Source organism: Mirounga leonina, unplaced genomic scaffold, assembly GCF_011800145.1.
Source record: "Mirounga leonina isolate KUSES-001 unplaced genomic scaffold, KU_Mleo_1.0 Mir_101609, whole genome shotgun sequence".
Classification (NCBI taxonomy): domain Eukaryota; kingdom Metazoa; phylum Chordata; class Mammalia; order Carnivora; family Phocidae; genus Mirounga; species Mirounga leonina.
In genome coordinates this window covers 12865309-12879574 of record NW_023270164.1, presented here as the reverse complement: position 1 = coordinate 12879574, position 14266 = coordinate 12865309, and the positions used below count along the sequence as shown (strand labels likewise).

The following is a 14266-nucleotide window of genomic DNA, read 5'->3' as shown; positions in this document are numbered from 1 at the left end:
TCGCCGAACAGATCCCATGTCTCACCTGCCACCCGCCGCACCTCCCTGGCCCTGAACCCTGTGTCTCCATCCAGGCCTCAGCTTAGACTGCAGACAGAGCCCCTCGTTTATTTGGGATCCAAGGTCCTAACCCCAGTGCCCTCTCCAATAAACTGCAGCCGAGTTCCCACGTTCTGGACCCCAGATCAGAGTTGGGGTCAGGTGGGCGGGGGTCTGGGGCCAAGGCCGTAGCAGGAGGAGCGCAGCCAACAGAGGGAACGGCTAGGGCAAGCGCTTGGCCATCGCCCCCGACATCCCAACTCCCTGCCCGAGGCCAGGTGCAGACCGGTGCTGGGGGCTCCTCAGGCCTCCCGGACCCGCCCCAGGAGGCCAGCGTTCTCCTGGCGAAGGGCTCGGTAGTCCTCGCGGATCTTCTCCAGGTTGCTGAGGGTCTTCTTCCCCATCTCCGTCTCAATCTAAGGCAACACGAATCACACACCTTCTGTGTGCGGGGCCCCTGTCCCAGCTCCTGCCACCCCATCTCCATTAAGGCCGCTCGAGGTCCCTCCCGTGCTCCTCCCACCCTCCTCCCACAACAGTGTGCTGTGCCCTACCACCGGGCCTTTGCATGTGTCATCTGTTTGCCTAAAGCACCATTTGCTAACGTGGCAGCATGAGCCACCACATACTCTGGCTGAAGCCTCTGCCAATGGCCCAGGGAGGCAGGTGCGAGGACCTTCGGGGTGGAAGCTAGGGCTCAGAGGAGGCTGCTGGCCAGTGCCAGGTCACACACACAGCTACTATGGGGCAAGGCTGAGAGTCCAGCCATAGGCTGTGTCTGCTCCCACAGCCCCTCTGGGCGTAAACCAAGGTGCTGTCCACTGGCCTGCCTTGGTTTCCCCTCCTACCCCCAGGCCTCACCTGCTCCTCAAGGTCTCGAACTTCCCGCATGATTGTGCCTGTATCCTCGATGGTCTGGATGAGCTGGCTGCAGTTCTGGGGACGGCAGGAGCAGAAGGCTTGCACCCCCACCACGCCCCACCCCGGCCAGCACCCCTCACGCGTCACCCACCTCGTGCAGGGCAGCTAGATACTTGTATGCCTTCCGAACGGCATCATCCTTCTTGGCATCCTGACCAGACAGAAGGGACCAGTGGGCTTCCCCCACGCCCCCCCACATACCCCCTCCAGGACCCCCACAGGGCCACCCTCTCCCACTCCCCTGACTTCGTCCTCTGTGGCGCACAGCCAGGCCCGAGCCGCAGTGTACCTACACGGCTCGCACCGGGCCGAGGCCCAAGCCAACCTGTGAGCAGATAGGCAGGCGGGAGCCCAGCCTGCCCCCTGCATCCCCCCGACCCGGCCCAGCCAAGCCCACACCTTGAACACGAGCTCATCGGTCACAGCAAACGTCCGGTCCAGCTTCCCCGACAGGGAGTTGATTTCCTTCTGAAGCTCCTTTGTGTCGGACAAGATCTGGCAGAGAACAGGGCAGCCATGAGCCCACGTGCGGCCCGGGCCGGCCGGCTGAGGGCAGAGTCGTGTGCGCGCGCTCACACCCAGACGGGGCCTGCGCCACCGCTTCAGCTGTGGCTGGAGTGGGCTGGGTAGGAGGGTTCCGTGTTGGGGCGTGGCCAGGCAGCTCTGCCTTTCGGAGGGTGTGAGGTCCCCACGTGGCCGTGCTACACGCACCTGCCCCTCCCGCGTGTCTGCCCGTCTGCCCCAACCCTCCATGGCCGCAGCAATGCACCTTAGTGATCTCTTCCTTCTGCTTCCGGATGTTGCCCACAATCTCCAGGATGCGCTGGGTATAGGCCAGCCGGGACACGTCTCTAGGCAGGGTCTCCAGCTCTGACACCTAGACAGGAACACAGCAGACATTCCCCTGGGACCCAGCCCCCCGCCCACTCGGAGCCACCCGGGGCCCCTGCACGGCCCTTACCAGCTGCTTGTAGGCCTCCTCCTTCCTGCGGGCCTCTTCGGCAGCTGCTCGAACACTCTGGTGCAGCTCCTGGATCTCTGCCAGCCGTCGAGAAGATTCCAGCTGCCAGGACCCCATGGGCAGAGGGAGAGTGAGCACAGCACAAGGATGGCCCCCCAGGGAGGGACCGAACCCACCCCGCCCACAGCCCAGGACCCCACAACCTACCTCTCTGCAATCCTGGAGCTTTCGGAGGTGGCGGTACTCAGCCAGGAGAGGGACCCGGTGCTTTTCCCACTGACCTGCCAAGTGGATGACCCGCTGGGCGCTACTCTCCACCACGAGCTGGGGTGGGGGGGTAGGGGATCTGTGTCACACAGGCTGCACCCTTCCAACTCGAGCCGCCCAGCCCAGCCCCAGTGCCAGCCCCACCTGCAGCTTGGCCAGGTTGGCAGCCCCGTCGGGCAGCAGCTCCACCGCCCGGCTCTTCAAGCGCAGGGCCTGCTCACGCTCTGCCGTGCTGAGCTCGCTCTGCCGACGCTCCGTCTCCACCTGGCAGCCCATGACCCCCACTCCCGTCAGTGGAGGGGCCCAGCCACACACCACAGCCCTCTAGGCCCCACCGAGCCTGGAAAGCCCTGGCCTAGCCTGAGCCCCCACAGACGAGAACACACCCCTCTACCCTCTAGCAGCCCCTTGACCCCTCCTGATGGTGACAGAAACCTATAAGCAGTGACAGACACCCACAGGCCCCCCTCTGATCCCTCTACCTCCACAATGACACCCCCCCCCCCCCAGGAAGCCCTGACAAGGCCCACAAGCCCCTGCCCAGACAGGTCCGTCATACGCCCACAGATGCCCACAGATGCTCACACCCCTCCTGATTCTCACAGACACCCACATGTCCTGACCGATGCCCACGGGTGCCCCTAACCCCCACAGGTCCGACCCCCCTGACCCTATATCCCCGTCACCCCCACTGATTCTCCTCAACCCTCGAGAGCCCACAGGTCCCCGAGGTCGCCTCTGAACCCTTCTGACGTCGGCAGACCTCCACGACGTCCTCTCAGTCCCTTCAAGGCCCTCTAGGCCCTCTAGGCCCCACCATGACCCAAACCCAGGGGGCAGCCCCTCCCCCACCCCCACCTCCCACCTGCACAAGGTTGACTCCCAAGGTCTTCATGTTGGCTTCGACCTCTTCGATGTTGCGGTTCACTCCCTCCAGCTGTTCCCGAAGAGACTCCAGCTCCTTCTCTTGAGCTGCCCTCGTGTCCTGGGAGGCACAGGCCAGTAGGGGTGGGGGTGTGAGGCCCACTAGGCGGGGCAAGGGCCCAGAACCCCCGCCACGGCTCGGCTTACCTGTTCAGGCCGCTGGGAGGTGGCTGGCACATCACACACCTGGGCTGCCTGGACCTCGGGCTCCTGGGGGAGGGAGACGGGGGTATCCTGGCCGTCGGAGAAGGCCCTGCCCCTCCCAGCCTCAGCACCTGCTCCAAGTGCCCTTCCAGCACCACGCTCCTGTCCACCCAACTGCTGACAGCTGTCAGGCTGGGTTTATGAGGACCCAGGCACTCTCTGAGACCTCAGGCTGGACTGTTTGCTCAGAAAGAAACCTCCCTGACCCTGACACGAGAAGGGGGCCCACGAGAAGGATGAGGGCCCCTCTAGGTCAAGGAGAGAAGATGTGTCCAGGGGAAACTGTCCAAGGGAAGCTGGGGTTTGCACAGAGCACCCCTACACCCTGACATGGTTCCCACCCCTCCCCCCTTCTCCACCGAAGCTCTTGAGGAGCCAGGGGACCCCCAGTGCAGAGAGGGCACGCCCAGTGGGAACACGGGAACCTATGTGGATAAAGTGTGTCGTCTGCACAGAGAGCGGCCCTATCAGCCCACCCGAGTCCACTTGGACCCACTCACCGGATGGAAGGTGAATTTCTCTGAGTGTGTGAAGCGGGAGCCCTTGGAAGCACCGGTCCTGGCCCCTGCACCCCAGGCCTGCAGCAGCTCTCCCAGGTCTCGGGCTTGTGGGGGAGCCCCCGGTCGGCCCCAGGTCTGGCGTAGATGCTCAGCCAGGTGCTTCTGCAGCCGCTGCCGCTGGGCCCGTGTATCCTCCTGGATGCAGAAGGCGGGGCAGACGGGAGGGTGTCGAGGCCTGCTGGGCACCCGAGGCCCTGCCTCCTCCGGGGAGCTGCCTGACAAAGGGCTACCAGCCAGTCCCCTCTCCTGACCCACTGGTCTGAGAGCTCCCCAAGGACGGGGTCCCCCCCACAGCCATGCTTCTCTCCACCCACTCGCTCCCCACACCAGCAGTAAATCAGCAGCCTCCAAATCAGAGGGTGACACGGAAAGGCTACGTGGGGACAGAGCAGAGACAGAGTCAGAGGTGCTGGGCAAAGAAGCAGTGGAAGCAGAGCAGAAGAGAGAGAGAGAGAACTAACAGAAACAGTTTCAAGACAACTGGGGAAATCTGATTATGAAATCAGTGACGGATGGTGTTAAGGTGTTAATGTTATTAGGTGTGAAAATGACCGAGGGGTTACCTTAAAAAGTGAATACCCTTATGAGTTAAGAGATGCACACTTCAGTATTTAGAGTTGAAATGGCATGTGTACCGGGATTTGCTTTAAAATAATACTGAGAAAACAACTGGGGGAGAACAGATGAAGAAAGATTGGTGAAAGGCTCATGGGTTGAAGGTGGATGATGGGCACATAGGATTCGTTAGAATATTCTGTGTTTGAAAACATCTCTAAGTTTAAAAAAGACACAAGTCAAGAGAGAACAAATGGCAGTGGGGGAGGCAGGGGCAGGCAGAAAGAGAGAGTGACAGAGGTGAACAGAAGGGAAGGGGAAAGACACAGTCTCGAAATGAGGAGACAGACAGAGGAGCAAGAAAGAGGGGCAGCAACACCACAGAACAAGGAAGACAGTGACCAGAAGAGACAATGCAGAGACCTAGGGACAGAAAAAATGAGCACCAGGGACAGTGGCAGAGACAGAGAAGGAATGAGAGACTTGCGGGGGGGGAAGAAGGTAATAGAAACAGGGAGGAAGTGGGCAAATCCTGACCACTCTGGTTACTAAGAACCTGCCCGTCGTTCGTCCTTCAGTCGTTCAGTGGAGCACTAGCCTGAGGAGAGGGCACTATCACCCCCCAAGTCTCAGAACCGGAAACCGAGGCTCTGGGGTGGGGGAGGGAGAGTGACTTGTCTGAGGGGTCCACAGTCTTTCTGACTCCAGGGTTCTCGCAGGGGAGGAGCCAGGTAGGTGCATGCAGAGGGGAGGGGATGAGGGGCCAAGAGGGGAAAGGAGGGGGCAGAGGACCAAGGGACGCTGAGCTGCGAGCAGAGGCCTCGGCAGCAGGGAGCCGAGCTTTGGGCAGTACCTGGGTGGGATGGCGGGCTGCCCGGTGGACCCAGTCCTCATCCCCAGGGCGGTCCCGGCCCGTGTGCTGGCAGAGCTGGATGGCATGGCATTCGAGGAGTGAGGCCACCCTCCCGGCAGGCTGGGGCACCTGGGCGGGGGCTGGTAGCAGCAGAGGACTTGCCTGGAACTCCCGGGACTCTGGAGGCAGGAACATGGTCAGCTAGTCCTCCCGCCTGGCCAGGGGGTCAGGCCCACCTCCACCCTGCCCCCAGCCCCTCCCCACAGCTTCCCACTCACCTCCTCTGGAACTCAACTCAGGCATGACCAGCCTGGTGGTGTGGAAAGGCTTCTGGGAGGCGGAGCCCTGGGGGGAGAGCAGAATCAGAGCCTCCATGATGAACTGTGGTGGGAGGGGGGCATTGGTGGGGGGGGAAGACATCTGAGTGACCAGATGGGGCCAAGGTGAGGGGACGGGCAACATCGATGTGAGTTGGGGGGTTCCACCTGGAGGTGCTGGAGCTTGGGAGTGCGAAGGAGGGGTGGGACCCAGGGCAGGGCCAGCTGGTCCCGGATTTGGCTCCCGATGGCCCGGAGAAGGATAGCTGAGTCTCCTGTGGGGGATGGGGAAGGAGCATCCATCAGGTGACAGTGCCCTAACCCCAAAACTGCAGATCCTGGGAGAGCAGCCGGGGCTCCCGGACCCCCTCCCAGAGATGCATATCTGTCTAGCTATCATTCTCACCCTCGGCCATTCAACAAACACTTAACTGAGCACCTACTGCCTACCAGTCACTGTTCTAGACTCTTGGGATACTTCAGCGAACAAACTGAGAAGTACCCCTGCCCTCACAGAGTGGGCATGCTGGTAGAGGAGAACACGAGTCAGGTACTTCTGAGTACAAGACAGAAATCTGCCAGGTGATGATCCAAGGGGAGGGTAAAGACTATTGAGAGGGGCATGTAATTTTAAACAAAGCAGTCGGAGGAAGGCCTCCCTGAGGTGTCACGTGAACAGAGCCTCTAAAAGGTAAGAGAGTGAACCAGGAAGACATCTAGGGGAAGAATAATCTGGCAAATACAAAGGCCCCCAGGCTGGAGCACAGCTGGAGTCTCTGAGAAGCACTAAGGAGGCCCGTGTGGCTGGAGTGGGGAGGAGGAGGGGGAGCGAGGAGGAGGTGAGGCAGAGGGGCCCCTCCCAGCACCAACTCCCCAACTGGGGCAGCTCAAGCCCAGGCCCCCTTCCCCCTGCCCTGCCTCCCCTCCCCCAGCCCCAATCCTCCCTTCCACCCCAGCTCTCGCAAAGATACATCCCCCACCCCACCCCTAGTCAACCTTTTTACCACCTCCACCTGTCTCTTGGCCCCTACAACACCCAGGAATGCCACGCTCTCCTTCACCCCCACCATGCCCTGGGCAGACCATACCTGCAGGCTGATCTGCATCCTCAGAGGCATCAGAGGGCAGACGCTCAGCCAAGAAGAGAAGCAGGTCCCGGAGATCTGGCTCACTGGGGTAGAGGAAGTTCTGATAGCCAAGCTCCAAGGGATAGCCCAGGTCCTGGGGGTTGGGGAGACGGCTTCTATCAGTCAGACAGGCAGAATCCTCCTACCTGGAAGCCCTGGGCCTAGACCACAAATGTTCCCACTCTATTGCCAACCACAACTCTCTGAACTTCACCTTGACTCCCCCAAAGGCCTCCAGGCCTCCCAGGGGAAGGGGGGGAACCACAGAGTGATTATAGTCAATGCTACAGAGAGCCAGAAATAAGATTAAAGCTCTGGCCTTTCTAACTATGACCCCAAATCCAGAGGCCATAAAGGAGAAGATCAGTATTTCTGAATCCCTGAAAAGAAACAAAAATTTTAAAGAATATAATTACCAAAGTCAAAAGAGAGATAACAAGCTAGAAAAAAAATATTTGGAGTTCATATCACAGACAAAGAGTAAATCTACCTAGTATATAAAGAGTGTCTAAAATCAAACAAGCAGAAAAGAGCAGCAATGCAAGAGAAAAGAAGGCAAAAGATAGGAGGAGGCAGTTCACAGAAAAAGAAATGAAAATGGCCCTTAAACCTAGGCAAATTTGCTGCAACTGAAAGCACACGGAGAGATCTCACACACATATCACTGATCCAGGACAACCTGCTGATCCATTCTCCAGGTGCGCGCTGGGAGGGAGATACCATCACTCCGGCAGCATTCCTGCCCAAAACCTGAATCTGATCATCAGAAAACACTGTGACCCACTCAAAGTGTAGGCCATCCCAGGCAACAGCCAGCCTGGACTCTTGGAAAACATTTGTCTTCACAAAAGAAACAAAGAAACAAAAACCAAGGAGGACTGTTGGCTATGCAAGATTAGAGAAGTAAAAGTGAAATAAAATGTATGATCCTTGATTAGACACTACAGTTAAAAAAAAAAAAAAACAGAGAAGGCGCCTGGGTGGCTCAGTCGTTAAGCGTCTGCCTTCGGCTCTGGTCATGATCCCAGGGTCCTGGGATCGAGCCCCGCATCGGGCTCCCTGCTCAGCGGAGAGCCTGCTTCTCCCTCTCCCACTCCCCCTGCTTGTGTTCCCGCTCTCGCTATCTCTCTGTTAAATAAATAAATAAAATCTTTAAAAAAAAAAAAAACAGAGATAGAGGGGGAAAAAAAAGAATAGAATGGAATACAGAAAAAAAAAACAAAAACAGAGATAGCGGATATTTTTGGGACAACTGGGGAAATTCCACCAGGTGCTAGATATGAGATACTACTGTTCTAATACATACTATCGATTGTTAATACATACGATCAATATTCAATTTCACCGGTGTGATCACAATATTGTGGTTGTGCTGGCAAGTGCCCTTCTACTTAAGAGAGGCGTGCTGAAAATTGTAGGTACGGAGTTATCACGCTGTCTGCCATTTTCAAATGGTTCGGCAAAAAAGTGTGTGTGTGTGTCTATGTATCTATGTACAGAGAAAAGAATGGAGCAAAATGCTACCAAACGTTTGCCCGAGTACAAAGCTGGGGAGAAAGACAATACTGAGATATCATTCCTCACCTACTGAAGGGGCACAAGTCAGTGGGCCAGGCTGTGGCGAAGCAGGCACTCTCTCCCACGCTGCTGGTGGGAAGGCAGAAATGAAACAAAGCCCAGCGAGGGCAACTGGGCAAAGTCTGACAAAACAACATCTGCTTTTACCCTTCCACCTAGCAATCCTACTTTGAGGAGCTGACCATGAAGCCATGTCCCTAGTGATTCAAGAGGACAGATGCGTGGGATTCCTCCTTAGCATTATTTGCATGCGATTCCTCCAAAGCATTATTTGCAAAATACTGGAAATGCCTTAAATGTCCAAGCAATTAATACATTTAATGCAGCTGTTAGGGGGGATTAAAAAAAAAGGTAAGAAGGGGAGAAATGAGCCTTCCTCCTCTATATGAGAAAGACTTTGATTATCTCCCTTTTAATTCTTTTTTTTTTTAAAGATTTTATTTATTTATTTGAGAGAGAGAGCGCACAAGCAGGGGGAGCTGCAGGCAGAGGGAGAGGGAGAAGCAGGCTCCCCGTGACATGGGGCTCGATCCCAGGACCCTGGGATCATGACCTGAGCCAAAGGCAGACGCCTAACTGCCTGAGCCGCCCAGGCGCCCCTCCCTTTTAATTCTTTCTCTTTTATTTTATTTTATTTTATTTTATTTTATTTTATTTATTTATTTGAGACAGAGAGAATGAGAGACAGAGAGCATGAGAGGGAGGAGGGTCAGAGGGAGAAGCAGACTCCCTGCCGAGCAGGGAGCCCAATGCGGGACTCGATCCAGGGACTCCAGGATCATGACCTGAGCCGAAGGCAGCCGCCCAACCAACTGAGCCACCCAGGCGCCCCTCCCTTTTAATTCTTATGATACCATCAGACACTGCTTTCTTCCACCACTTCTGAGGTATAGGGTCTCCTCCTCCAGCACCCATAAAAAATGAATAACAATGATGACAACAATGGTGGATACTCTGTCAAGCCCTTTCTATTTTCCATGCCTCGATTCCTTAAACCAAACACAGCAATGGGTCGCTAGTCTTTATTTTCCCTCATTTTACAGGTTTCCCATAAATCAAAATTACCAACTGTACCAAAGTGCTGTGAGGTCCGAATTATCCTCAAAAGGCTAGGGGTTCATTGCCCTCACTTCCTCTTCCTCCGCGTGACATACTTTATTAATTTACGACAGAGCACTAGTTCCTTAGAGAGCCTTTTCTCGACAGAACAGCCACAGTAATGGAAAAAAAAAAAAGTTGCTAAAGAAGAAATATAAAGGGGCAAAGCCCTGGAAAGGGAAAGGCTGTGAAAATGAACTTCAAAAACAAACTTCATATAGTTCACAGATGACCTCAAGCCGACCCTTCTGATCATTAGAAGAGGGCCTTTCTCCCAGGGCCCCAAACCAGGAAGCAGATTTTTGGTTTTGTTTTTTTCCTTCCAGGCTCTGCAGAGTATGCAAATGTGCTCTCTGGAGCAGAACAACCAGGAAACGGAGCAGAACATGCAAGGCCACGAAGAGGAAGGATATGATGTCCAATCGTAATCAATAAAATGCTCTAAGGGGATTCCATTTTTCATGCAAGGGTTTTTAGACTACTTCAAAGAAATAGGTTCTTGCCTTGCTTCATGGCTTGTCTATATCCTAGACGGTTATTAAGTTAGGCGAAGGGGACTTTTGGTCTGTGTCATGAATCATTGCTTACAACCAGAAACTGGGCAATCAAAATCTACTAAGCAAGAGAAAAAGAAAGGAAGGAAAAAAGGAAGGGGGCAAATAAGTATATTCACATTGGCTTATATCTGCATTAAAAAAAAAAAAACCGGGGGGGGGAAAAAAACCTAGAAAGACACACAGAAACCAGTCAGTCATCCCGTTCTAGCAGATGAGGCAGGAGAACGGGGTGAACGGTTCGGAGCATGAGACTCTGCCAGGTATCACGTTCCTTCCATCACACCCTGGAGATCTCTCTTACCCTTTCAGTGGTTAACCACCTTTTACCTAATTAACAATTCTTTATATTGAAATGTCCCTGTTCAAATTACAGCTGGGGTTTCAGTCTCCAGACTGGACCCTGACTAACAGAATGACCTACTCGAAACAATCATTTTCTTTAAAAGGGGACTCAGAGGCTTTAGTGTAAAAAGATTGGGACTGAAATCCAGCCCTTACCACTTACTGGCTAAGGCCTTGGACCGATTATTGAACCACCCGGAAGCTCAGTTTCCTAGCTGTAAAATGGGGCTGATAGGACTTTCCCTATGTGCCTGCTTTAAGAGCTCACAGGCCCCATCAGGGTTTGGCGTGGGGCCTGAGAAACGGGCCCAGAATGCAAGCCTGATTCTCTGTCAGAGTTGCCATCGGTCCAGAGCTGCACGGACTCTGAAAGCAGACTTCCCAGACTCAAATCCAAGCTTTGCCTCTGACCCACTGTGTGACCTCGGGCAAATCACTTAACTTCTCTGGGCTTTACTTTCCTCCTCTGAAAAAAAAAAAGGGGGATACTAACAATACCTACTTGAGAAAGTTGTCATGAGAATGAAGTTAAGCTCACACCACATTACCACAGCGCCTGGCCCAGGGTAGGTACTCGGAAAACATCCTTATTATCTGCCTGTGTGTGTATTAGGTTACAACAGAAGGCGGATTTATGCCAGAGGGTCACCGTCACAAGAGTGTGAAAACCACTGGCTTTTGAGCGACTTTACTTTGGGTTTTTTCCGACACCTGCAATCAAAGAGTTGTGACTGATACAGAAACTCATTCCAGGAGTCAGGTGTGTGAAGTGACAGACACCAAAATATGGAGGTGGCTGAGTGGCAGAAAGCAGTGCCAGGCATGGGGCATGTGAAGAGGCGGCCAGCAGGAGAAGAGCCTGAGAATCCCCAAGAGCCAGGCAAACCTGAGAGCTAAGTGACCAGCAGAGCGCCGCGGCCTACTGGTAAGAGACAGAAGCTGCACAAGCAAGGTCCGAGTTCAAGAAACCCCACCACCCTGTCCCCAGGGCCTAAATGGAAATTTTCACCGTATTTACTCTACTCTCCCTCCACCACCATATCCTCGGTCTGTTGGCCGAGTTCACATCCGTTATGTAGCCAGAGGTGGCTGGAATGCAAGTGGCCAGATCAGGCCTCTCTAAGAATAGTAATACCACTTACACAGAGCTCATTATAGCCAGCTTTTCCTATAGTAACTTCTTTTTACTCGTCATAGCAACCCTAGGTGGTAGGTACAACTCGTATGCCTGTTTTACACAGGAGGAAACAGGCCCAAAGAGGTTAAGAGACTGACCCAACGTCATAGAGCAAGCAAGCCAGGAGAAATGACATTACTCAGAGCCCCTGGAGATAGCTCTGTACTGGGTAGGTATGAGTGCTTCGTCACAAGGCCCTTTACCTATGAGAGAGACAGTTCGGGAATTATTCTCAGGAGAGGCAGGGCCACGAGGGGGAACGCAGCAGAAACACAGTTTTACTTAACCAGCATACCTTCCTTTGGGTAACCCTCTGACCCCCAACTCCCAAGCGATCCTGAAGGAGCAGCCAATCACAGTGTCCTAGAGGGATGACCCTGTGATCCACGCCAGGCCAATCAGAGTACACAGTGATTAATTTAGGAGTGAGCCCGCGGCCCAAGCCAAGCTTTTTCTGGAACTCGTAAATGGATACCATGGGCGGGGCGGGGGGCAATTCTAGCACCACCTTAGTGGTGCTAAGCTTAAAATGTGGGAACCAGGGCCAGCCCAGGCATAAACTGGATCAACTCATATAATGCTCCTAACAACTCTACTTTTATCATCTCAGTTTCACAAATAAGGAAACAGGCCCAGAAGGGTTAGGGTCACACAGTTAGCAAGTGGTGTAGTGAGGGTCAGAGCTACTCAGGCGGTTTGACCATAGAGCCAGCATCCTTAACTACTAATGAACGCTAAGCCACAAGAGGAGGTGGCAGAGAGGAAAGGCAAGTGTTTCTAAGGAGCTCAGGGACTTTGTGAAGGAGGAAGGAAGAGGCTGTGTGTATTGGGAGGAAGGCACTCACCATGCAGGCCTGAGCCAGGCTCATGGCCAGGCGGAACCGGGCGGACATGGCCAGAGGCAGCAGGGGGCTGAGGCCAGAGCCCACGGCAGGATTGATCACACGCAGGCAGCGGACCACAGCTTCTACAACCAACTCAGTGGTGAAGGCTCGCAGTGTCTGCACATCTGGAGGAACTGCCCTGAAAAAGAAGAGCGTGGGCTCAAAGCAGCCAGGCAACAGGGATCAGGCTGGGCCCTGCTGCCTTCTGGAGTGGGAGAGGATGGGGTGGGAGTAGGGGAGGATGGCCAGAGTTCAGACAGGTCCTGGGTGTTGGTGACTGCAACTTCCATTTGGAAAACTAAGAACTGGGGAAGCTGGGGAAGTCCTTAGGTCCTAACGGTGGACGGAAGGGATCTGAATTTAAAAAAAAATCTTAAATTGCCATATGCTTAAAAGTCTGGGGTCTGAGAAGGGCAAAGGACCCAGGTGGCATGCTCTCTATGTTTCTGTATCCCCAGGTATGTTCCCTGCACGTCAGGGGCCCCTAAATATCGAGCTTCTAGGGTTTTGAGACTAGATATTGTGAGGCTCAGGTTTGCAGGAGTTCCAAATGTCAGAGTCCCTAGATGTCAAGATCCCCGGATAGCAAGACCTTCTAGTTTCAAGCAATCCAGAAATCAGGCTCCCTAGATGTTGGTATCCTCGGTTTTTAGGGTTCTTGAATGCAGAAGTCCTTGTGTGTCGGGGTCACTAAGTGTTGAGGTCGCCAGATTTTAAGGTCTGGGGATTTTAAAAGCCCAGGTGTTGGGAAACAGGGTTTGAAGGTTCCCAAATATCCAGTCCCAGGGTTTTTGAGTGCCAGGGCTCTGGGTGTTTAAAATCCCTGGTTCTCAAAATACAGGTGGCTTAGATTTTCCAAATACCAGGGTCCCAGGGTATTGATGTCAAGAACCACATATTTCAGGACCCTGGGTGTCGAGGATCCAAGGTTTTAAGCTCTGGGGATGTCTGGGTCCTGGAATTTGGGGTTTACCAAGTGTCGTGGGCAAAGGATTTGGGAGCTCCCCGATGTGAGAGTGCGTGCATGCATGTGTGTGTCTGTCTGTCTGTGTAAGGAGGGGGTGTTTTAGGGTCCTGGAAGTTGGAGCCCCAGATGTCAGGGTCTGGGTTTTAAGGTTCCCGGGTGACTGGGTCCACAGTTTTGGAGTCCCGGATGTGGGCATTCCGGGGCGGGCGGGGGCTGTATCCTTACGTGCCGGCCTGGCGCAGGGAATGGATGAGGATTCGGTCCGCCTCCTCCATGGTGGAGCTGTGTTCGAGTCTGAAGCTGGAGCCAGGGCCGGGTCCGAGCAAGAGAGGCGCAGCTGAAACCCCGCTCCGCACTCGCGGTCCAAGGAGTGTCACAGGGTGCGCGGGGAGAGCCGGGATGTGTAGTTCAGAGAGCGAGTGTGGCGCACGCCGGATGTCTGGCGCCCTGGTGCGAAGGTGCGTCAGCAGGCTTGAGCCTGCAATGGCTGCTGGGAGTTGTAGTTCTTCCGCTTGCAGTCCGGTGGGTTCTTCCAAGGGGGCGAAGAAGTGTATTTTGAGCGCGTGCGCGAGCGTGTGCTTGTGTGTGCCTGTGTATGCGCGTGAGCGCGCGCGCAATGGTAGAAAAGGGACCAGACGGAGAGCGGCTTCCTGACTCATTCATTTAAGACGACATTCATCTTCCGTATTATAAAAGCGTACAAGTTAAGGGCAGGGGCTTTAGCAGAAAGCGGCTACGGTTGCGTCTCAGCTTTTTAGCTCAAGTCTTTAGCTCAGCTAGCTAAAGGTGCAACCGTGGGCAGGTTACGTAACTTCCCTGTGTCTAAGTTTCCTCCTCTGTAAAATAGAACTCTGAGTATAACTGCTTCCTAGGATTAAAACAATTCATGTAAAGCTTTCTTACTATGTGCCTGACACATAATACAGTAGGAAAGC

At 54.5% G+C, this 14266-nt stretch overlaps 1 protein-coding gene across 2 annotated transcripts; it reads right to left on the bottom strand.

Moving 5' to 3' along the window:
- Positions 1 to 82: 82 nt before the first annotated feature.
- CCDC22 (coiled-coil domain containing 22) lies at positions 83 to 13770 on the bottom strand. Of its 2 annotated transcripts, XM_035004691.1 has the most exons (18): positions 13557 to 13737; positions 12326 to 12503; positions 6690 to 6822; positions 5770 to 5876; positions 5563 to 5629; positions 5447 to 5463; positions 5285 to 5359; positions 3817 to 4011; positions 3260 to 3322; positions 3054 to 3173; positions 2333 to 2452; positions 2129 to 2245; positions 1922 to 2023; positions 1730 to 1837; positions 1360 to 1455; positions 1052 to 1111; positions 901 to 975; positions 83 to 455 (listed from the first exon to the last, which is right to left on the bottom strand). In XM_035004691.1, exons 1-18 carry the CDS (start codon positions 13604 to 13606, stop codon positions 342 to 344), a joined length of 1797 nt encoding a protein of 598 aa, XP_034860582.1. In that variant the 5' UTR covers positions 13607 to 13737; the 3' UTR covers positions 83 to 341. The 2 variants fall into 2 exon arrangements, with proteins under 2 accessions (XP_034860582.1, XP_034860574.1); XM_035004683.1 differs by having other exon boundaries at positions 5285 to 5463; positions 13557 to 13770.
- Between the last annotated feature and the right edge of the window lie 496 nt (positions 13771 to 14266).

Coding starts and splice junctions, on each gene's coding strand:
- CCDC22 (XM_035004683.1), bottom strand. CDS start 13,606: ATGGAGGAGGCGGACCGAATCCTCATCCATTCCCTGCGCCAGGCCGGC. Junction 1,838..1,921: donor AGGAGGCCTACAAGCAGCTG/GTAAGGGCCGTG, acceptor GTTCCTGTCTAG/GTGTCAGAGCTGGAGACCCT. Junction 1,112..1,359: donor CCGATGAGCTCGTGTTCAAG/GTGTGGGCTTGG, acceptor CTGTCTGGTCAG/GATGCCAAGAAGGATGATGC.